Source organism: Phacochoerus africanus, chromosome 1 (genome assembly GCF_016906955.1).
Source record: "Phacochoerus africanus isolate WHEZ1 chromosome 1, ROS_Pafr_v1, whole genome shotgun sequence".
In the NCBI taxonomy this organism is placed as follows: Eukaryota; Metazoa; Chordata; class Mammalia; order Artiodactyla; family Suidae; genus Phacochoerus; species Phacochoerus africanus.
This window is the reverse complement of record NC_062544.1, coordinates 230,956,160-230,981,777: the sequence shown is the minus strand read 5'-3', so window position 1 is coordinate 230,981,777 and position 25,618 is coordinate 230,956,160. Positions and strand designations below refer to the sequence as shown.

The following is a 25,618-nucleotide window of genomic DNA, read 5'->3' as shown; positions in this document are numbered from 1 at the left end:
ATCACATTTGTTGTACTTTGTGATTCCAGATAATACTTCTCAACCCTTCTGCTCTTCATCAATAATGTGTGTGTGCTGAATGAAATTCAGCTTGAATCTTTTCTCCCTCCTCCACTGCCAGGACCACTGGCCTCATTCAAATTCTCATGAAATCACTCCATAGCCCCACTTCCCTGCTATCCTTCTTTTCACTTCCGCAGATGGTCTTGGTCTACAGACCATCCTGTATGGTTTTGCAGGAGTGTATTTCTTTAAAGAGAAAAAGAGCACATTTCTAATTTTTCAAATGTCATTGCTCAAAACTCTTCAATGGTCCACTGGCACCACTTAGTATGGTATGCAAAGTACTCATCCATTTGGATCTCACACTTAGCTCAATTCAACTTGGCCTAGTCATCTATTCACCGATGCTTTTTCTTTCTCCAAATATGTACACAGCTCATTCTCATGTCATTCAGGTCTTTGCTAGTGTATCACTTATTTAGAGAAACTTTCTCTGGTCACACCATGAAAAATAGTATCACCTTCTGATCACTCTCTGTCCTCTTATCTCACTTTTTTTTTCTTTTCAGCACTTATCATGGCCTGGTATATTATTTATTTGCTCATTTTTTTTTATTGTCTACCTCTCATTAGAATGCATGTTCTATGAGAGCACAGACTTCATCAAACACTTTGCTCACTGATCTATCCCCAGCACCTAGAATTGTTTGACTCATTCATAATAGATAGTCAATAAATTGTTATTGAATAAATGAATGAATCTCTGAACTAGTCTGTCTCTACTATTTTTCTCACAATTCCTCTGACAGGAATATTCTTTTCTTCTTATACTAGTTGACAAAAATCACATCCATGTTTCAAGCTCTAGCTCTTTATAGAAGGCATTCTTTCTCTGTGTTCCCATCATGATTTGAGTCTCTGCCCAGCAAGAAATGCTTACTCTGGTTTACTCTCCTGTAACCGGATATGTATAGGAACACCACTGCTTCTCCACTACTGGCATTTCCTTCTACATGGAATAGAGTTCAGTTAGCAGTAGTAACGGGGCCATTCTCTGTCCCTTGATCACTTTTCCCCTGAAGCAGTGAGCTCACTCAGGTGATTTGGGGAAGACTAACCTAAGAAGGTTCAGTTCAAACCTCTCCTGTTCCCTGGAGAGTGTGCTGCCTGCAGAGAGCACAACCCACCAGGTGGGCGAGACAGCATGACCTCTCTGGCACTGAGCTCCACACTCCCAACTAGCATTTATCAGCAACAAAGACTGACTCTCTTATTTTACTTCTCAAACTTTTCAAACCTGAGGAGTAGAAAGGGAAGAAGAGTGTCATTTATTTTCTTATGTTTCCTCAGATCTCTCAAGATGCCCATGTCTCTCTTCCTCATGAACCAGAAGCACCCCCTTAGCACCAAATCTTAAACACTCGGAAAACTGAGTTGAACTGAGTTGCTTTTTAAATATTGATAGGGATTTGTATCATGGACCACATTCTCCCACTTGTGATCACCAGCCAATATTTACAAGAGAACAGATAGAATCTGGGCTTGGAATCAGTTTTAACACCACAGGCATTTCTCTAAGGTAGTGTTAAGCAAGAACTGGATCACAAAATCTAACTTCTTCTTCATCACATTCTTTTTTTTTTAATGGCTGCATCTGAGGCATATGGAAGTTCCCAGGCTAGGGGTCGAATGGGAACTGCAGCTGCTGGCCTATGCCACCGTCGCAACACCAGATCCCAGTTGCATATGCAACCTACATCACAGCCTGCAGCAACACCAGATCTCTAACCCACTGAGCAAGGCCAGGGATCAAACCCATATCCTCATGGATACTAGTTGGGTTCCTAACCTGTTGAGCCACAACAAGAACTCCTTCTTCACCATATTCTAATGAAACGAACTAATAAGCACAATAAATGGTGACTGAACATGAAGTCAGTAAAGAAAACATACTTGGTTTGAATTTTATATGCTTCAAACATTCACACTACACATTCACTTATGTATTTTAAAACTGCGATAAGTTGGAAATGATGTATACTTGATTATGAATAACCATTAAGTTAATATGCATTTTAAAATAAAACTGTTTTCTTGTGGCAGACAAATTGACTGCTCCAAATCACTCTGATGCTTTCACAAAATGCTGGAAGATCTAATTTTGTAAATAAGTCCTCCAACAAGTGAACAATTTCACGCAAGGAGTGTACTGTTCTCAACCTGGCTCCCCACAGGGTCATTGTATTCACAAAGCACTTAGGTTACATTAAAAATCTGTAGAATATGGTTTGATTTTCATGAAATAAAATAAAAGCAAAATAACTACAGGCTTTTTTATTAGGACAAAAAAGAAGAAGAAAGCAAATCTGCTCACCTGAAAATACATCAAGTCTTGTAGCCCCTGCATCTCTGGAAACAATATAAAAATATTACTGCTTCAGTATGAAATTATGCTTTTAAAAATTATATTAATCTGAATTGCTCAGGTGACATATGTCTATTGTCAGATAGCAAACAATAGAGAAATCCACTTAAGTTGCTTCAAAGACAGTTACTAAGATGTTTCACCCTGCATTTGTAGACTAAGACATGATCGCCCATAATTTGAGAATGTTACAAAGCCTGAAACTCAGAAATTTAAAAGAAGAGATGAAATTTACAGGTAGTTACACAAAAAGCTTGAGAAAATGAATATGAATATCAAAAACAATGCCTGGAGAATAATCCAGAAGTCACAGGAAGATTTTCATGATATTTTAGTGCTAAAAGAAAAATAAAAATTACTAAGTAATATTTTTACCATATGATCACATTTTTAAAGAACATATATGATATACATGTGTATATCTGTAAGAATTGCAATCAATTCAGTGGAAGAAAGACATCCTCTTCAATAAATGGTACTGGGAAAATTGGAAAGCTACATGTAAAAAAATGAAAGGAGAACACTATCCTACACCATACATAAAAATAAACTCAAAATGGATTAAAGACCTAAATATAAGGCCGGACACTATAAAACTCCTAGAGGAAAACAGAGGCAGAATGCTCTTTGGCATAAATCACAGCAACGTCTTATTTGATCCACCTCCTATAATAACAACAATAAAAACACAAACCAATGGGACCTAATCAAACTGACAAGCTTTTGCATAGCAACGGAAACCATTAAAAAAATGAAAAGACAACACACAGAATGGGAGAAAATCTTTGCCAATGATGCAACAGGGGCCTAATTTCCAAAATATGCAAACAACTCATGCAACCTGACAACAACAACAATAAAAAAACCCAATTGAAAAATGGACAGAAGGCCTAAATTGACATTCCTCCAAAGAAGACATACGGATGGCCAACAGGCAAATAAAAATTGCTCAATATCACTAATTATTAGAGAAATGCAAATCAAAACTATACTGAGGAACCACCTCACACCAGTCAGAGTGGCCATCATTAACAAGACAACAAGTAGCAAATGCTGGAGAGGGTATGGAGAAAAAGGTACCCTCCTCCACTGTCGATGGGAATGTAAATTGGTACAACCACTATGGAAGACAGTATGAAGGTACCTCAGGAAACTAAATATAGAGCTACCACATGATCTAGCAATTCCACTGCTGGGCATATATCCAGACAAAACTTTCATTGAAAAAGAAACATACACCCCCCACATTCATAGCCGCACTATTCACAATAGCCAAGATATGGAAACAACATAAATGTCCACTGAGAGATGAAAGGGTTAAGAAGATATGGTACATATATACAATGGAATATTATTCAGCCATAAAAAAGGCAAACTAATTCCATTTGCAGCAACATGGATGGATCTAGAGACTCTCACACTAAGTGAAGTAAGTCAGAAAGAAAAAGACAAATACCATATAATATCACTTATTTGTGGAATCTAAAACATGGAACAAACAAGTTCCATCTAAAAGTAACAAACAAGCAAACAAAAAAATAGGTCAGAAATAGATGATGGCGGAGAAGAGCAGACTTGGGGTTCCGGAGGGTGGAGGGGAGGGAGTGGGATGGATGGGCATTTTGGGGGTTTGGGGGATGCAAACTGTTTTATTTGGAATCAATGGGCAATGGGATCCTACTGCACAGCACAGGGAAATGTATGTAACTGGGTCACTTTGCTGTACAACAGAATTTGACAAAACATTGTAAATCAACTATACTTCAATAGTAATAAAATTATAAAAAAATCAAAAAAAAAGGAATGCAATCAAAGGTTAACGTGCTTTTTCTGTAGGTCAGAAGTTGACAAACTGTGATAAACTATGGGCCAAATCTTGCCCACCAGTGTTTTTGTAAATAAAATTTTATTGGAACACAATCATGACCATTCATTTACATATTCATTATATTTTCTATAGTCTGCCTTTCACTCTAAAGTGGTAGAGTTGAGGAGTTTCAACAGAAAACACATGGCCTGCAAAGGAGACAATATTTTATTTTATTTGTTTCTAAGGGGTCTACCTGTGGCCTACGGAAATTCCCAGGTCAAGGGTCAAATCAGAGCTGCAGCTGCCAACCTCTGCCACAGGCACAGCAATTCGGAATCCTTAACCCACTGAGCATGGCCAGGGATTGAACCTGAATCCCTATGGATACTAGTTGGATTCGTTACCACTGAGCCACAACAGGAACTCCAGAGAAAATATTTTAACATCTGACCTGAAGTACGCTGGATAACCCCCTCCATGTAATAAAGTCACAGGTGCCTTTTCTTTTTTTTTTTTTTCCTTAGTTTTCTACAATTCACAGATATTATTTGCGTATTTGCTTAAACTAGTTTTTAAAAGTGAAAACTTGAAAGGAAAGAAGGAAAGGAGAAAGAGTCAGAAGATCCTGGTTTCCATATAAAGCCTATGAGAGAGAGGAGGAAGACAATGAGGAATGAGGTCTTAGCTGATGAAGTGGGTATATTGAGAGAAGAAGTCTAAGAGGAAGCTCAGAATAATAACAACCAGTGGGGCTCTAATGGGGAAATCTGAGTGTCTCCCCAAGTTTCTATCGGTCTCGACCTAAAACTACCCAAGATAAATCAGAGTTAAGTACACTGTACTTGTTCTACAAGTCTAGTTTCAACATTGGCCCCTTAGCTCCTTGCGCTAGCCAATGGCTGCTTCTAATTGCCTCCCATATAGAAATTCTGGAATCACCATGGCCTTTCTTGAGCATTTTCTATGTAACAAGGAAACACCGAATAAAGCATACTTAATCCTTCCCTTCTATTCCCTACCACAATCCTCTGACACACAGGTATAATGATCTCCATTATATAACTATACATCATACAAAGTACCATGTATACAATTGCTGCTCAATAAATGCTACTGTACTGAAAATTTTTTCATGGAAACAGTTTCTTCATAGAGAAATTCCATGGGATAAGGCAAATAACAGTCAGTAACCTTTACAGCATATTAGTACATTTCCTAAAAAGCTTTGTACATGAGCCAGGTACTATCTTTTTGAACACCTGTTGTATTATTAGGAAGAGTTCCCCAACTGTTTCTTCCTATTCTGCCACATTTCTTCCTCCACTCTCTATAACATTTTTAAACAAATTCGTTTTAATTTTGACAACTACAGGAAATCATCAAAATCGTGAATACAATGATTATAAAATAACGTCTTAGAGTAGCAGAGGAACTTCATGAAGACCTCTGCAAAAGCAATTGGGCATCTTAAGTCTGTTAAACAGCTTCATTTGTTGTCAATTACTAGCTTCTAAGCAGTGATGACAAATTCCAGCATTTCCTGAAGAGAGAAGATCTGGGAAGTTCAGGCTGGCCATAGCGAACATTGGGAATGATAAAACACAGGCTGGGCCCAGGACAGCACCTATTACACACCTGATCCCATTGAGGAATGTGGCTTCAAGGCTGCTATTTCTAATCATGAAACAAAACAAAACAACAAAAGCATGGGATCCTGATTCCTTTAAGTAGCATCTCATGGTTCTCACACTTTACAAACAATTCCTTATTTTCTTCTTATTCCTTACAAATATTGTGCAAATTTTCACTATAAGTCAAACAAACATGAGACCGGCTGGACCTGGTCCAGGGGTTGCTAGACCAGTTTACAAATGCTACTCTAAGAACTGCTTCGTTAATCACATTTCTCTCACTCCCCTGAGTCTGAAATTGGTCTTTCTTTGCCAATCAATCACCCTCTACTTCATAAACTGTTACCATTGTTCTATTTCTTCTACATTCTGATTTTACTTGCCCTCTTTTGTTGAATAAATGAGTGAAACACCTTCATGGGAGAAAAAAACAGTTGGTAAAATAGACAAATGTGTTCTTTCAAAGCAACAGATGTCAAGGTGCTGAAAACAGACATTTAGGAGGACTAGTGGACACAGGAGACTTGCTTCATAGCTTTGAACAGAACCAAACAGTGGAAACCCTGAACTTCTGCAGAGACTAACCATGAACACTCATACCACGGCCTCATCCCTGTTAGCTCTGAGTTCACAGCTCTTCTCTGACCACCCAACTTTATTTTTTTCTCCTCTTCCCTCCCTTTTTATGATGACACTGAGTTCACTGGTTCTACATAGTTTCACATAAGGAGAAGCTAGTGATTCTTAGTGGTGATGAGCATTGCTGTGCAGGAAGTTCTTGATGCAATGACTACACCCTGTGGTCACACTAGTCACCTTTCTTCTAAGACCAAAAATGAGGGGGAAATGCCAAACACTGAAATATCAATGGCAAGGATATTTAGATATCTCCACTGACACCCCTTAACTAACAACCACATACTACTTTCTGGGTGGACTTTGCTTTCTGCAGAAAAAGTGAGTAAAACCTTCTGTTATAGGGAAATACAAACACGAAACAATCAAATGTCATATTCAGTGAGTTGAAAAACTGACTTCTTTGCAAACTCCCACATAATATTGATCAGGCCTTAAATTGTTAAAGTGTTTTCCTTAAACATCAGTATTTTTGTCAGAGACGCTCAAATGGGGTAAGGGAGTTCTGTAGCCAGACAGCCTGAATTCAAATTCTAGTTCTGCCAAATACTAACTATATGTCTTTGAACAGGTCATCTAGCCTCTTCTGTGCATCAATTTCCATGTCTATAGAAGTGAAACAATGATTCTCAGCTCAAAATATTGTTGTAGGAGTTCCCGTCATGGCACAGTGGTTAATGAATCCAACTAGGAACCATGAAGTTGCTGGTTCGATCCCTGCCCTTGCCGTGAGCTGTGGGGTAGGTCGAAGACACGGCTCAGATCCCGCGTTGCTGTGGCTCTGGCACAGGCTGGCAGCTACAGCTCCAATTAGACCCCTAGCCTGGGAACCTCCATATGCCATGGGAGTGGCCCAAGAAATGGCAAAAAGCCAAAAAAAAAAAAAAAGGTTGCTGTAAAGAAGAATGAGTTAATGCTGTGTATGAAGAGCTTAAAACAAAGTCTGACATGCAGTAGGAAGTCAACAACAGTTAGCTCTTAACTATGCAAATCCCACCCCCCATTTTTTGGCTTTTTAGGGCTGCAGCCATGGCATATAAAGGTTCCCAGGCTAAGGGTCGAATTGGAGCTGCAGCTGCCAGCCTACACCACAGTCACAGTAATGTGGGATCTGGGCTGCACCTGTTCCGCAGCTCACGGCAACATTGGATCCTTAAACCACTGAGTGCGGACTAGGAACTGAACCCAAGTCTTCATGGATACTAGTTGGATTTGTTACCACTGAACCACAAAGGGAACTCCTAGGCAAATGACTTCGATGCAGACTTCAATAAATGCCCAAACCAAAATCTAAATTCTGAATATGTACTGATACATAACTCAAAAAAATACAGATGAAAATTTGTTATTACATGGTTATTAACAGAAAAACAGATGTCCAATTTACCTTCAAATACAAATGAATAAAGATGAAAAATTCCTCCTCTTACCCATTCTTTTTCCTATAACACATTGATTTTATAGGAAATCAAGTCATGAGGCACTCCAGGTGGGGAAAATGACATCGTCTTTTCCTCTCAACATATAACTAGACTTGATTAATGTCACAAAGTCCCTTTTTCCCTTTGAATAACTCTGTTCACAGATGAGCCTTACCTTGCATTGTCCAGCAATTCAGCCAGTGCTCCAAAAAGGAAACTGTGTGTGGTGCTGATGAAGAAACAGAGGGAGAACAAAAGTTAAACCAACTCCGTAATCAATGTAAAAGGTTCAAGACACATGCAGAGTTCTAGACAGATAATCAATTAAGGAGTTATTCTAGAAACAACTTTCTCAGCACGGTCAAGATTCTGAAGTACATGTGCTCCATCATAAAGTCAGGGCTGAGAACACGACTGCCAAAATATGCTGTCTACTCCCAATAAAACAAAGACTTCAAGGACTTTATCGTACTTAGAGCAAATTTTGACATTTTAAAATTGCTTAATAAGCATTTATTCAAGTTTTGTAGGAGAATGTTTCATTAAAATTGTATTATTTAAGGCCAAATTATTTCTGAAAAAACTTCATCAGAAACCTGGCTCTTGGAGTTCCCGTCGTGGTGCAGTGGTTAACAAATCCGACTAGGAACCATGAGGTCGCGGGTTCGGTCCCTGCCCTCGCTCAGTGGGTTAACGATCCGGCGTTGCCGTGAGCTGTGGTGTAGGTTGCAGACGTGGCTCGGATCCCGCGTTGCTGTGGCTCTGGCCTGGGCCAGTGACTAGAGCTCCGATTGGACCCCTAGCCTAGGAACCCCCATATGCCGAGGGAGCAGCCCAAGAAATAGCAAAAAGACCAAAAAAAAAAAAAAAAGAAAGAAAAAGAAACCTGGCTCTCTAAAAGACCTTAAGACACCATCTGCAGACATAGGCACTAGGTCTGCACCAATAATCTATACCTTTCTGTGGAATCTTTCCACCTCAGAAAGGTCTGTTCCTCAAAGAACCTCACAGATTATCATTGGTGACCTTCCCCTGTACCTCTCCTGCCAGGTCCTGGAGAGCAGAACACACTAAAGAGCTGTCTTTATTTACACTTTGAAGGTTGAATGTTCCACTGTCAGTGACACCAAGCAGCCTTCAGGGGCCCATACTTGCTTGTCATTTCCTGATGTGGGTATTTCAATCAGCAACCTTATCACAGCATTGAAAGAAAATTAGGTACATAATTTTCTTTTTATATTTAGTAAACATGTAGCAGAAGCAAGACAGACTCATTTATCAAAAAAGAGTTGTTTATTTGTACACAAGGAAGGATCACTTACTTCCTTATACCTCAGCGACTCCAAATACCTCAGGCTAAAGGACAATATGTTAGCCAAAAAATGTATTTAAAAATATATATACATATATCTTTTTTTGGAATTTTAAACTATAAACACATGCTAATGAGGGGTCTCTTGAGTCAAGGCAGCTTTTGAATTTGTAATTAAAATAAACCTACTAAATACAGTTGTTGCAGAAAGGTGTCCTTCACGAAAAAGAAAGTTAGTACTTAAAAATCTAAAATAGAGCAAAAAAAAAAAGTGTCAATGATGTGCTTTACAAAAGCAGCACTTCAAACCACAAGGCTTTCTAAACAATCCTTCAGGAAGGTCATTGCAATCATTCTGATCAAAAGAAGCCATGTAAATTTCTGTACTATTTCACTCAAGATTTTTACTGACTGTCTGGCATGTGCCAATGTGGAAAGCTGTGGTATTTATCCTTTGGGGGTTCAGGTCAGTGAGGGATAGTTAGAAGACATGAACTGAACCCTGAAGAATGAGGAGCATTCTGTCCCTCGCAGAGCCAGAGGGGAAACTCTCCAGCAAGCACAGAAGACGCAAAGATCTTGAAGCAGAAAAGAGCCAAGGAGCTTGCCAGTTCACTTTGGCTACCATAAAATAAGGAGATCACATTGAGATGTGGGATGACCTGGTCCCGAAGTGCTTTCTGCTACATGGTTAGGAGTTCATACTTGGTCCACATGCAAGTGGAAACCATTGCCATGTTTTAAGAATGACGTATCTGGTTTAAGTTTTTAAAAGCTCACTCTGGCAGCTTTCAGTAAAATGGATTCAGAAGAATGGGAAGCAGAAAATCCAGTCTAGTGGCTATGTGGAGTCCAAAAGGGAGATAGCAGTAGAGATGGAGAGAAATGGATGAATTTCAATCACTGAAATACCATAAAGAACTTGATGGATTGGATGTGGGGGTGAAGCAAAGGAAGAATAAAAAAATCATTCCTGTTTCTACTGAGGCAGGTCTCAAAAAAAATCTTATCTGGAAGAGCTGAGATGATGCCAATTTGTATCTGATTTTGTTGCAGCTGCTTCATGCTGCTGTCATTTTTCTTATTAAGTTACCAGACCACCAACTGATAATAGGGTGGTTTGGGGGAGGTAGAATGGGGGAGGAGACTAGGGAGCAATAGCTCCAGAAACCATATAAAACTGAGGCTGAGGAAATTTTCTAAGATAAAATTTACAGTCCTTCCACCACTCAGCTTATAATTTTTCTTCAACTCACTCAAAATTGTAATTTTTTCATTTATCTTCCACCTCAATTAACTTTTAACTATCTGTACCATCCGTTTCAGCTTGAAATCATTCTCCGTGATAACAAGATAAAAACTAAGTACCAGCAGAATAATTGCCTGTTTGTTTTATTCTGTAATAATTATACCACACTTTTCCCAAGCAGCAAGGCCAGGTTCCTTTACACCTCCATTTCTGTGGTTTCAAATCTGCTGCTTTCTATCAAGCAGTACTTTTAGTAAATCCAAATTACTAAAAGGTTCCAAAAAAATCAGCATACCAGTGTGAATTACATAGCACTCACTGATATACTTTGCTGTGTTGGAAATGACAGATGAACTAGAACACCTCTGTCATCTACCTTTGTAATCTGAATATTTGAAGGAGTAGACAAAACGGATCCTGCCCTGACAGAGAAGAAACACTGCCCTCGTAAAACTAAAATGTGAGATTCCTACCTCATAGAGGTTACATTTTCAGAAAGACTCACCATGCAACAGAAACTGGAATCAATAAATACAAATTACTCTCTGGAGGGCAATTTTAATCTTGAAAATGTCAATGTGTTGGGTAAAGAAATCACTAGAAATAGGTTAGGTTGGTGGAACGAGGGTTCTGCTGACCTACAACTAAACAGTTTGTTAAATGATAAGTAAGGGGCCTTCCTACCATTTTGGTGTTCACTGAAGTGCATCAAAAGGGTTTGGTCTGGTCCAGAATATATATCTTTATCACTTTTTCATGGCTTTTTAAAAGTAAAGCATATACATTTAAAATAAATAAATATATAACTTCATAAAGCAATGATACCAAGTTCCTTTTTTTTTTTTTTTTTTTTAAGGGCTATTTCGCTAGAAGATGAACAAAAGCCTTCTCCATTGTGTGGAAAGCCTCCCCATCTGGTTACACCAAGGCACTTACGAGTTTGCGTGGATGAAATCCAGATGCAGCTGGGCCCGCCGCAGAGCAGCATACTTGTCGCCCATGGCCTGGAACGAGGGGCAACCCACGTGGTCCTGAGAGACAGAGACGCAAGAACCAAAAGGTATTCGCCTACCTCCACGCCCACGTTCACGTCCACGCCCACGCTCACGTGAGGCCACCTGGCTTGCTGCGCACGCACTCCTCCTGGCGGCCAGAGCATGAAGGTCTGCCTTGTGAGCCAGGGTGTCAGGCGAGTTAAGTCTGCTGCTGGTCTTGGAACCACCTGAGAGGAACAGAGCATCTGTCATGAGGCTCCTCTTCCTGAACTGAGGTTTAGGTAACCTTCCTATACAGTTATTTCTATCATTCCCTGGCTGGAAAATGGAGCCCAAGGCTAGCGCTAGCATTTCATCAGAAATGATCACACGCATACACACACATACACAAAATAAGAAGAGTCTAGATCGCAAGGTCAGAAAGGGAGGAGGGGATGGTCAGGAAGGAAAAGGGGTAGTTACCCTTGCGCAGTTGTTACACAGCCCAAGTAAAGGCGCTTTGTGTTCTTACCCTAGCACTCACCTTCCCGAGCCCCTTGGGCTGATAATGTTTTGTTTTTGTTTTTGTTTTCTGGTTGAAGGAAAAGAAGAAAAGATCATCCAGAGAGAGAAAAGAAGAACTAAAGACAATCAAAAGAGAATTTGGACTTTGCTATATGTGGAGACATGTGTTCCTTGAAAACCTTTTCCACCTGTCAGCTGACATGCAACTATTTGATGTGTTGATGGGGCTCAAAGAACAGACATTCTATATTATTCCAAAAGACAGAACTGAGAAAGTGGAAGGGGGAAAGAGAGGCTTGAGGAGAAATATAAGGAAGGGCTCAGTATGCCAGTTGTCCAAAGGGAGATACAAAGCACCAAGTCACCAAAACTCAAACTGAAATGGAATTTGTCAATGATGTGTTTTGGAAAGCTCCTGGTTGGGATGAGACATTAGTAGACTTCATTGATCTCTAGAGTGTTCAGACTCATTCATTATAGGGCAATATGACTTGCAAATAAGGTAGCTCAATAGGACTCAGTAGATGTTCTACAGGAGAGTTTTAAAATCAGAAATAAGCATCTAAAGAATAAAAAAGTTGAAATACATGTGTTTGTGATTTCCAGGCATTACAAAGCAATGATGCTTACAAAAAAAGAAAAAAAAAGGTGAGTTTGGGGTGCTCATTCTACTTCTAAAGAAGAAAGTTTATCAGCTACTACTATATACAACTCAATAGAGGAAGAAAGGATTTGAATGGCAACCCAAAGGCATATGACATTTCTAATTTGAAAACTGGAAGTAAATGTAAACATTTCAAGTAATTTTCCTGATTGCATTTTTGTTTTAACAGTGGCTGATATGATGGTATTTTGATAGCAAAAGTCTCTTTACTATAAGCAACGTGAGCTATCTTTCCAATTTTTCCTTTCATAGAAACCTCAATGAAAATATGATATTTTATTTTCCTTTTATGGGTAAGAAAATCTTGATGAGCCTCTTCTGGATTTATTTTACTACCCCAATTTCCAGCTGCTATCTCAAAGCAATTTACTATTGGGAGGGCACAGGAGCCACTAACTTGTAATTAGTAAAAGCTGTAATACCTAATTTCTACCAGAGAGAAGGATGTGACTATCACCGAAGCACTCCTAATAATCTGAGGAGAGCCCTCCCACAGTAAGTGGGCAATCCCAAAGCACTAGCTAGTACTGGTTGGCTTGGATGACAGACATACAGAGGGAACTCCTACATGGTGCTAAAAAAGAGCCCTGAGATCATTGTACACAATCCACCAAAAACCTTTTCCCTATTTCAGCTCTGCTGAGCCACTCTGCTGTCATAAAGGCAATTCTTCTTCCTCTGTAAGGTATACTTTAGGGATGTGCTGTCCTAGACCCCCTTTCTCAGCCCTGCCTCAAAATTCATTTTAACATTATTTCATGATAAAAAAAAAAAATCTGGGCAAATAGCAGGGAGGGGAAATTTAAAATGAGAACACCATCTGCCTATCTTACGGTTGGTCCTAATGTTAAGGACAGTCAATTTGGGATAAGAGACTCCAGTGATTCCTAACTAAACGTTTCAGCTTTGCAACATTCATGTACCAGTTACAAATGATGGCTCAAATCTTTCAAACTCTACTTTCTCCCTTTCACCTAAATAACTTTGTATGAACCAACTTTTCATTGCTCTTCGCAAGCATGTTTAAATGTAAGACAAAGTTTATACACATAAAAAAATGTGTGCTTGTACCTAGAAGCCATGCATAATGGCATGCCATTTCCTAAGAACTAAAGAAGTGAGAATCTCTCTTGCTCATTTTCTTGCTTTTGTGTGAACCTGCTCAGTGTGTTTTCATTTCTTCCAATCTTCTCATGTTAGACAATGATGGGGTTTTCATTACAGAAATTCTGTTATCCATATAACTGACCCTCTATATTCCAGGTAAATAGCACTTTGATAAGCACTCCTAGAGATCATAGAAAATATGAGGCCCAACGCTCGCCCAAAGAATGATGATGGTATTCAATTAAATGAGTTAGGAAATGGAGTTCCCGTCATGGTGCAGTGGTTAACGAATCTGACTAGGAACCATGAGGTTGCAGGTTCAATCCCTGGCCTTGCTCAGTGGGTTAAGGATCTGGCGTTGCCATGAGCTGTGGTGTAGGTCGCAGACGTGGCTCAGATACCACATTGTCGTGGCTCTGGTGTAGTCCGGCGGCTACAGTTCCGATTTGACCCCTAGCCTGGGAACCTCCGTATGCTGAGGGAGCGGCCCTAGAAAAGACCAAAAAAAAAAAAAAGAGAGAGAGAGAGAGTTAGGAAACATGATATTCACTCTGGGTTGGCTAATCCACTAGTCATTTTCTCACCCTTCTCTTTCTACCATCAGAAGCTGAAAACTTGCTTTTCTGGACTCCCCTATAGCAATGAGTGGCCATCTGATTTCATCCTTATAAATAAGATAAAAGCAGAAGTGTACTCTGTGGTTTCTAGAAGACTGCTATTTAAAATAGGGCACAGGTAGGGTGTTCCATTTCCGTTTTCTTTTGTTTCTGCCTTAAATATGATCTCAATACCTGGATTTTGGGGTATCATTTGCATCCATGAGGGAAAGGTCAAGAGAACTGCATGAAGCAATCCCAAACATTCTTGAATTACTAAATGAAAGCCGAAATTCACTCATCTCTAGATTTTTCATTTTTCATTATGGAGCAAAACTTAATCTTTATTAGTTTCCATGATTATAACAATTATCAGTTTAAGTAATTATAATTATTGGTTTATTAGTTTAAGTAATTATTATTGTGTTTTCTTTTAGTCATAACCAAATCCATTCCTAATCAATAGAAAGTGAGACAAAGCATATTGCTAGGAAGCAAAGAAGCATGCTTTCCATCATTTGGTATTAGCATAAGATTATTTATTATGAACTACAATTTATAAGTCTTTTCTCACCAGAAATGAAAAATGTGAATTTAGAGGAAGACACTTGCAGCAGCCATCAGAACAAAGAGATAGAGTAAGGGGCAAGGTGTGCATGTGTATACAGAATATCATAACAAGAATTATTAGACTGAAGCACAGGAAGAGACAATGTTGCCTGGATAAGGCAGAAGCGGATTAAAAAGGAATTGGAGTGTCAGGGTGAAATTTATGTTTAGTGTGATATATCATTTGGAGCCATTATTGGCTCATGAAGCAAATTGGTTATTTATTTGGTGACAGCAAGCTCCATGGTAGGTTCTAAGAATATAAAAATAAAAATGTCTTGTTTCTGCCTTCAGGGGGTGACAGTTTTACAGAGGCAGAGTGTATCACTTTTCAGTGTAGGAAACAGAAGTCGTTCCAGGTACGTCAGACACAAAGGGACATAATGCAGGGAAATAGAGATTTGCAAAACCCATGGAACAGATGGAAGGACTAAAATTGGAGGCCACCACCAGACATTTGAATTCAGCCTCACACCAGGAAGCTCCATAATAGAGGGCAGCTGTCTTCCGATGCCACTGATACAACTGCCTCCAGTTACCCATGAGGATGGTTTCCACGTACAGGAATACTGAGGTTGGCCATTGCCTCCACGTGCTCATACCCCTTCTCCTGCATAGTAGCAGCAAAACAAAAAAGTATTTTTCACATCTAGAATCTAAGTATAGTTTCAAGGTTTTTAATCTCTCTACCTGGAGAGATTGGAGACAAGATGCACGGAGACTAAGGGAGATGAAATACGGTTTCCACCACGCTGATGGATTTTTAAAGCCTCAATTAGTGCATTAAGGTGTAACAGATCCTCTGAGAGAAATCTGGGCTCCAAGGAGGGAGGTGGGTTAGGAAAGATTTCCAAAAAGTGATGGCACTTGAACAGTGCCTGGAGAGATTTGCTAGGTGAATAGAATCAGGATTGGCATTCCAGGCGGAATGCTCACTCAGTTGAAAAGAGGAAAAGTATGAAGCTACACAGACATTCAATAAGTAGCTCATTGTGTCTGGAGTGTGGGTCACAAAGTGCTGCAGAAGAGGAGGAGGTGCAAGCCTCAGAAGACTGGGAGGGAAGTGGGGGTCAGATCACAGTGGACCCTGAAGGCTGTACTGAAGAATTTGGAATGGATCCTGTTGAGAGCGGGAAATCACAATCAGGCCTCAAGTTTTAAAGTGCTATAAGTGAATTTAAGCTTATAGTTGGCTCTGGATCCATGTGACTACTAGGTTAGTTGGCTCTGGATCCATGTGACTACTAGGTTAGTTGGCTCTGGATCCATGTGACTACTAGGTTGCAGGATTTCAGGCCTAGAAGCAGGAAAGCCAGTTAGCAGAGTGTTACAATAGAAAGTGAGTGGGGTTTTTTTGTTTGTTTGTTTGTTTGTTTTTAAGTGAGAAATAGCCTCTTGAGCTGGTGAGAATTTGACATTACAGGGGAAAGAGATGAACTGGACACCCTGATAGCTGATGCAGCTATAAAGTTCATCTGTAGAAGACTTGCAATAAAGTGGAGAAGAAGCAATGGAGATGAGGATGGGAGTGATGCCAATGTGATGAGATGAACAGGAAAGGTCTTGATTAGAAAACTTGAGAGTGGACATCTCTAAATGGAATCACAAGATGCTAGTAAATGCAGGGGGGAAATACCAGTTTCGGTGGCTTAAATTATGGAAAGGTCTGAGGGAAGAAAGAAAGAGAGAGCAAAATTTACTCCATGCTTATAGGCTTGAAGTCCTGGGGCGATTGTATTGTTGTTGACAGTTCCAGGGTAAGTCACCCAAAATTGCCAGTTTGAAAGGTAGAAGAGAATGAGTTCTTTTTGTCACATTAGGATTTGACATGGAACAGGAAATTCAAGCAGAGAACTGTCCATGAACTTTAAATAAGTATGTAGCTTTCCTGTCTTCCATAGAATTAGCTAACAATGGGTTGTCATTTTTCAATCAATAAAATACAATGTTGTGGAAAATCTTAGTGAAGTCATTGAGCTTGTGTGCCTCTGAAGTCAGAGGCTGAGAAGTTCATGGGAATGGTAGAAGCTGGTTAAAGATACTGGGAAGGAGTTCCCATTGTGGCTCAGAGAAAACGAATCTGACAAGCATCCATGAGGACGCAGGTTTGATCCCTGGCGTTAAGGATCTGGCATTGCCGTGAGCTGTGGTGTAGGTGGAAGACACGTCTCGGATCCTGTGTTGCTGTGGCTGTGAGGTAGGTCAGCAGCTACTGCTCCGATTTGACCCCTAGACTGGGATCCTCCATATGCCACGGATGCAGCTCTAAAAAGAAAAAAAAAATTTTTTTAAATAAAGATACTGGAAAGAAAAGAGACACACACTTAGGTAAATGTATAGGGAAAAGCAAATTTTGGGATATAAGTTACTATTTGTCAAGACTGATGAAAAAAGTCTGCAAATTTTTTTTTAAACTGGACTGCCATTTAAACACAAATGCTTAATTTCTAAATTAAAGCTGTACATCAACTCAATAGCCTGCCAAGAAGTCAACAGTAGCCCCACCCTCAAAAAGACAAGACAGTGTGTTCTTTAATTATGTTTCCTGGGATTTGACCACAGAAAATGAAGGGGAAATAATGTGTTCAGATCCCTCTCAAACTTGTTCCACCTTTCTACTTCGTTACAAATAGCCAAATTGAATGCATTATTGGAATGCAAAGTGACGAAACAACGTACATTGATCTTTGGGGCACTCTGTAATAAAAGTCTTTTTAAAAGTTCAAAGGTGGAAAAAAACCTCACACATGTAAGGAGGACTTGGACCCTGACCTTTGAGAACAGCCCTCACAGACATGCAGTGAATCACTGGCAATTCAAAGGGAGAGGTAAGTACATTTTTCCTGCTGTGCCAAAAAGAACCACCTCTCAAAATTTCTTATCAAACTAAAATTGCAGACCTTTGAAATGAAACAAATTGTCCTGTATGTTCTCCAATGGACCATTTTCAGTCTGGGGACCTTTCTTACCCATGATTGTATTACCTTCCCCTCGTATCACACCACAATGACATTCAGAAAGTGCTTGGTGTATTTCAGACACTTACATAAATGTTTGTTTCTAATGTAAAATTTGCTGTCTATTTTTACTATTATCATATCCCTCCCATATCAGATTGCCAGACTTCTGTTATTGGAGGTAAGCTCAAAGAATGTTGTAATAAAAAAAATTTTTAGGGCAGGGACAACTTTCGTCTATAATCAAAGCTAGCCAACAGTTTTAGAATAGCTCTTGGTTTTATTTATTTTATTGTTGAACTTGAATTATCTTTGTTCTACCATAAATATAACATGAGGTCAAAGCAATGCAAAAAATTTAACATGTAAAAGAGATGAGCCTGTGATGTGATACTAGGGGTCTTCTATCATCTGTGTTACACCGCCACTATCTTGTTATTTGTAGCCTGAAATTTCTTCAACAAGGTTTAAAGCCTTTCATTTCACAGACACTGCTGGGAGAAATAACAGGGTGTGGCAGAGAGGAATTACTGAATGCGGGCTGAATGTAGAAGTAGCGAGTTTCAAGATTCCCAGTTGAAACATTGATGCTATACTGCTTTTCTGGCTCAGAGGTATTTGCTAGATATCCCTGCCATGCATGGGGACTGGAGCACTGTCCAGAAGGGGCAACTTGCTCTGAGACCTTTTCCTGGTAATGTGGCTATTGATGGGGCATCTTCCTGGGTGTGGTGACCAACAACATATAATGATATTGAAAACATCTAATCAACAACAACAAAAATGTCAACAGGCTTTGACATGAAGTGTGTACTTGGGGATTGAGAGTCCACAACAACTCACAAGTTTCCAAATTCCACACCTTTTCACCCCAAATCACTCAGTTTGGGTGTGGCACAGGGAGATGGAGGGTGGGGAGGAGGTCATTTGCTTAGAGCCTAAATCCTTTTCACAGTGGCTTCCTGACTTTGTATCAGTCTCCAGAACATGCTTCTCTCAGTCTCTCTTCCTTTTCTTCCTTTCTTTTTTTTTTTTTTTTGAAAGCCCATTTCTTTCTCTTTAATTTTCTCACTTGTCCATCTGCATTCCTAGAAGAAGCACTCTCCACCGAATTGGTAAATTGTGTGGTTGGCTGTTTCTATTCAGAACATCACTTTCTGCTGAAGCTAAACACCCTATCATTTAAGAGACCCTCATCACTAAGTTGCCTCTCACCAATGAAAAGTCATATTTGCAGTGGATATCATCACTCCAAAAGTGCTTTTCCTTTCTTCATAGCTAGTTCTTATAGATAAAAATTACCATAATACCAGAGGTGATGAATAATTGTCATTATCAACTTTCCACTGGCAAGATCTTCTTCTAGAAAGAGGAATGCCATCGTATGCCAAGTAGTCCAAGGGACTGGACTCTTTAGATTTGTCTGGATTTATTGAATTTCATCTCATGTTATTTTATTTTGTTTTCATTTTTGGCTGCCCCTGGCATATGGAATTCCTGGGCCAAGGATCAGATCCCAGCCACGGTTGTGACCTACACTGCGGCCACAAGAACACTGGATCCTTTAACCCCTGTGCAGTGCAGGGATTAAACCTACATCCTGGTGCTGCAGAGATGCTGCTGATCATATCGCACCACAGTGGGAACTCCTAACCTCACCCTATTTTATAACTTGGGGCTTCAAAGTTTCTTCAAGATGGCTAGGTGCATGATGGACTAGTATATGGTTGGTCATTTATATACCCCTTCTTCTGGTTTTCACTTTCCCCTAGAACACAAACATACCCTCAGTCTCTGCCATGGCCTTGTCTTTGTACCTGTATCTCAATCATACCACAAAATGTCTTTGTTTAATTTTCTTAAACTGAATCTTAGTGCTTATTCTTTCTGGGTTTGTAGTTTCTTCCTTTTGCTCATCCTCCTTTTTAGGACTACCGCTCCCTTCTTGTCCACACCTAAAGATCCCTTCTTTACAGCATCATATCTCATCTAAAGTAGCCAAAGATTATTAATCCAGAGTAGAAAGTTTGCTGGTGACATTGGAGACTATGACACCCCTCAGAACTAAAGGGGATAGGGCCATTGAAAAAGGCTGAAACTCCATAGCCGTTACACCTTTATTAAAAGTTAAATCTCGGCATTCCTGTCATGGCTCAGTGGTTAACGAATCCCACTAGGAACCATGAGGTTTCAGGTTCGATCCCTGGCCTTGCTCAGTGGGTTAAGGATCTGGCATTGCTTTGAGCTGTGGTGTAGGCCGATGGCTACAGCTCCAATTAGACCCCTAGCCTGGGAACCTCCATATGCCATGGGAACAGCCCTAGAAAAGGCAAAAAGACAAAAAAAAAAAGTTAAATCTCTATTCCTCATAGTAAGCCTGTTGGAGGGATAATCACATTTTCGAGAGCCTTGGACTCACCTGCATTTAACTTGATTTTCCAGTTCTAAAGGATAATATTTCCAGGATTGCTTGAGAAATATATTACAGTGGATAACAAAGAAAAGGACTGTAATAATGCATTTAATGCCTATTATATGACTAAGAATAAACCAAATAATCTGGTTTTAGGACTCATGAAAAATTTGTAAATTCTATCTGAATAGCCTTCCAAAAATGAAACCAGTGCTGCCATGGTATGCCGGCCTCTTGCCAAGTTCCCTAACTCTTGCCCATTTGCTCCTTCCCTGGTACAGCTTGCTTCCATGGAAAAGAAATGCACCCATCAACCTGTTGGTCTTCTTTAGCAGGAATGGGAACTAAAAGTTTACTTTAGCCTCAAACCTTGACCCAGAGATATAAACCATTCAACAATTTTTAAATTCTGAGGATGGGGACTGAATCAGGAAAGATGGGGGCGGGGGGAGGGGACAGTGTGGGAGAGCATTTCTTATCTTTCTCAAACCCTTCTTCTATGGAAGAGAGAAAAGCATTCTCACCATGGAAAATCTCAGCTGAGCCTCGAAGGGGCTCTTCCTCCTGCTACCATTCTCTGTCAGCCTTCCAAATACCCCTTTTCCTTTTGGATAAACAAGAGTTTGGAGAAGCAAAGCTACCTGAGTTTGAAGGGTTTTCTCTTTGCTGCTTGTTACAGAGTGAAGTGTATTTCCCACTCTCACCCCCCCCACACACAAGTTCCTATGTTGAATCCCTAACCCGAGTATCTAAGAACGTGACTGTATTTGGAGAGAGGGCCTTTCAAGAGGTGATTAAGTGGGCCCTAATTCACTCTGATTGATGTCCTTGTATGAAAAGGAGATTAGGACAGAGACACCAGGGATGTGTACGTGCAGAGGGAAAAACCCTATGAAGAGACAGCAAGAGGGAGGCCAAAGAAAAGCCAAAAGGAGGGACACCAGAGGCAACCAAATCTGTCAACACCTTGATCTTGGATTTCTAGCCTCCAGAACAGTGAGAAATAAATTTCTATGCTTATGTGACCCATTCTGTGGTATTTGCTATGACAGCCCTAACAAATAAATACCCCACTACCCAACAACAATTTATGGGAAGAAGTTTCTGCCATTCTTATTCAGAAACTGTGCCAACCAATGTTCTCCTTTTAAACTTGTACCCTTTCCAACCCAGGAGTCAAAATTCTCTGTTTATGCTCCCCAACTCCCCTACTGACCATGGCATTTCATTTTCAAATGCCTTCATCTATAACCTTATCCTATATCTAACTCCCCCATCTTTTCCTCAAGGAACCAGGCATTTCAAGCAGTAATTTAAATCCTTTAAAGCTACTCCTTTCCCTGGAGAATCCAGCTGTTGTTTTTTTTTATATTAGACTGAAACACATATACTTCATTTTGATCCTGAGTGAGTCACACTGGTGAGGGCTCCATTACAGGTTACATCAAGGGAAAAAAGCATCATAAAATGACAAAACAGCCCTTACTTCAAGTCTGCACTAGATCATCAAGCTTATCTTCTGAGATTACCAGAACCATGGGAACAGATTGTTTCCCTATGGAACTAATACTAATACCCACAGAGCAACCTTCAGAGAAAAATCTGGCCCATTCACTACCGCAATGAGTCTTGAGAAATGCTCTCTCTGCTTTTAGTTTAGTGAAGCAGGGAAGACTTAGAAAATGACAGACTGTGTTTTAATAGTGAGCCAATTGGGCAAGGTCCCTTGGTAGTTCTGTGCTCTGTAAACTAGCTAGCACACTGCTGATGCTCAATAAATGTCACATAGTATCAAGTATCAGTTATTCAGTGTATAATGAGGAAAATGCCTTGGCATGCATTACATCAAAGCTTAATCAAGAAGTTATATGTTTCTCAGACAGACAGACCAATGGAACAGAATAGAGAACCCAGAAATAAACCCGGACACCTATGGTCAATTAATCTTTGACAAGGGAGGCAAGAACATCAAATGGGAAAAAGAAAGTCTATTCAGCAAGCATTGCTGGGAAACCTGGACAGCTGCATGCAAAGCAATGAAACTAGAACACACCCTCACACCATGCACAAAAATAAACTCCAAATGGCTGAAAGACTTAAATATACGACAGGACACCATCAAACTCCTAGAAGAAAACATAGGCAAAACACTCTCGGACATCAACATCATGAATATTTTCTCAGGTCAGTCTCCCAAAGCAATCGAAATTAGAGCAAAAATAAACCCATGGCACCTCATCAAACTGAAAAGCTTTTGCACAGCAAAGGAAACCCAAAAGAAAACAAAAAGACAACATACAGAATGGGAGAAAATAGTTTCAAATGATGCAACCGACAAGGGCTTAATCTCTAGAATATATAAACAACTTATACAACCCAACAGCAAAAAAGCCAATCAATCAATGGAAAAATGGGCAAAAGACCTGAATAGACATTTCTCCAAAGAAGATACACAGATGGCCAACAAACACATGAAAAAATGCTCAACATCGCTGGTTATTAGAGAAATGCAAATCAAAACTACCATGAGATATCACCTCACACCAGTCAGAATGGCCATCATTAATAAATCCACAAATAACAAGTGCTGGAGGGGCTGTGGAGAAAAGGGAACCCTCCTGCACTGTTGGTGGGAATGTAAACTTGTACAGCCACCATGGAGAACAGTTTGGAGATACCTTAGAAATCTATCCATTGAACTTCCATATGACCCCACAATCCCACTCTTGGGCATCTATCCGGACAAAACTCTACTTAAAAGAGACACGTGCACCCGCAGGTTCATTGCAGCACTATTCACAATAGCCAAGACATAGAAACAACCCAAATGTCCATCGACAGAGGATTGGATTCGGAAGAGGTGGTATATATACACAATGGAATACTACTCAGCCATAAAAAAGAATGGCATCATGCCATTTGCAGCAACATGGATGGAGCTAGAGACTCTCATACTGAGTGAAATGAGCCAGAAAGACAAAGACAAATACCATATGATATCACTTATAACTGGAATCTAATATCCAGCACAAATGAACATCTCCTTAGAAAAGAAAATCATGGACTTGGAGAAGAGACTTGTGGCTGCCTAATGGGAGGGGAAAGGAGTGGGAGGGATCGGGAGCTTGTGCTTATCAGACACAACTTAGATTTACAAGGAGATCCTGCTGAATAGCATTGAGAACTTTGTCTAGATACTCATGTTGCAACAGAAGAAAGGGTGGGGGAAAAATGTAATTGTAATGTATACATGTAAGGATAACCTGACCCCCTTGCTGTACAGTGGGAAAATTAAAAAAAAAAAAAGAAGAAGTTATATGTTTCTGACACCATATCATAAAACAGATTGTCATTTTTACTTAAATTGCTAGACTGTATACAGCTAGACTATATAATTTGCATTAATGACACATATTCAAATTACTCCAATTTGTTTATAGTGACAACTCATAGAAATCACTGAAATTATTTAACATCAATAACAGAGGATTTTTTTAAGTGGGCCAATATAATATTCCTAAATGTTATTGTGATAGCCTCAAATGATGGTTGACTAATGTATCATGTCCATTCAAGCACCTTGATCTAAACCCATGCTCTTTTCTTGCCCGGAATTTTCTTCCTCCCTCAACAGAATTTGTCCTTATGAAAAAAATCCAACAGCCTCACTAGGAAACCTTCTCTGAAATGATCTCCTCCCACACAAGAAACAATGTTTGATATATCTTTGTAACTCAAGTACTTGGAACAATGCATATGAAGTGTGTTCAAACAGAGGATTCCAAAAGTGCCTAGATCATAGGAAATGCCTAAAATAGCTGAATGAAGGAACACCTGAAGGGTATTTCTATAAATTCCCCATTTTCTAGCTTTATACTTCTCTGTGGTAGATGTACATATTAGCAAATAAATGAGAAAACGAAAGGAGAAGGAAACCCTAAACAATAGGGGGTAGCCTAGATCTCAAGAAGACAATGAACCCCAGGTAATGGACAGCTCCCCTCCTCTCCAAACCGAGAAGGACCAGTTCACTCTTTCAAAGACCATAAACCACCTATATCTAGTAAAAGAGAACTCTATTAGGCAAGTGGTTAAACTTTACCAAACGACACCAAACCCAAGGCATCTTAAGCTATAGCAAAGTTTAAAATCTGTAGCAGTCACACTGAAAATGAATACAAAAGCATAATACATTTCTCTAATGTTTTAACTAATATGTCCAAATGAATCCAGCTCCTGCTATTAATATATGGGAGCAGGGGTCGGGGGGTTGGGGAGTGCGTGCCCTCAAATCCTGACAACGGCACTGAAGAATCAAAGTTATGATGGTAAATGAGAATGTAGTGTACTTTAGTGAAGGGGAAAGGTTAAAGAAAGACTGTGCCTCCTATTCCCCTTCAGCAGCGCTTCAATTTATTTACAAATTGAGGGAGTTCCTGTTGCAGCAGAGGGGGTTAAGGATCCAGCATTGTCTCCAGTCCAGGAATTTTCATATGCCACGGGTGTGGCCTAAAAAGAAAAAAAAATTCACAAATTAAGAAAAAAATAAAAACAAAAGCTCTAGCTTCCAAGGCAAAACAATATTCTACATAGTAATTCAAAAAGTTTCCGCGTTATAGCAACTGAGTCTGAATTTGTTATCTTGTGCCTCACTAAAGAGCGACTTTCTGCCTATAGCAGAGAAACTGATTCACTCCTGGGATATAGGCACTGTGTCATTCTCTGCCTAACTGCACATCAAAACTGTGGGTGTAATGGGATATTCCCTCAGTCCTAGGAGGGAAACAGTACTTCTAAGAGGTCTGACCTGATAATAATGACACACTATCTTGTACCTTAGAACATAAACTACATCAAACCCATCTGCAGTCAAATCAGTTTAAAACTGACTCCTTTACCAGGTGCTATGGTAAGATTTTGTTCTCAGATAGTAACTCTTTGAGAATTGCAACTAACTTCACAAAAATAAGTGCTATCACCAGCTTATTTTCAATAGATTGAATGCTGTTGAGAGCTCAGTACAAAGTTTAAAGGGATTGTATCTTATCCTTCCTCAACATGTTGACTTACCCTCCGCTTTTCCTGATGTTGATGATGTCACTGAATTATGCTAGTACCATGCCCTCCATCACTTCTTATCAAAATTTTGTAAATGAGCATTGCATTCTTCAAAGATTTGCAGCCTGTTGGGTCTGATTGTATCGGTGACATGACACAGCAGAAACTAAATTCAGCTTGCTCCTTGGTAAAATGAAGTTTTCTTTTTTTTCTTTTTTCTTATTAAAA

At 39.7% G+C, this 25,618-nt stretch overlaps 1 protein-coding gene across 1 annotated transcript in view; it reads right to left on the bottom strand.

Moving 5' to 3' along the window:
* Positions 1 to 11,857, bottom strand: part of MORC1 (MORC family CW-type zinc finger 1) — a 172,494-nt gene extending 160,637 nt beyond the window's left edge. The window contains 3 exon segments of the mRNA XM_047752969.1: positions 2,378 to 2,412; positions 8,102 to 8,155; positions 11,424 to 11,857. Coding sequence (XP_047608925.1) covers positions 2,378 to 2,412; positions 8,102 to 8,155; positions 11,424 to 11,857 — 523 coding nt within the window.
* Between the last annotated feature and the right edge of the window lie 13,761 nt (positions 11,858 to 25,618).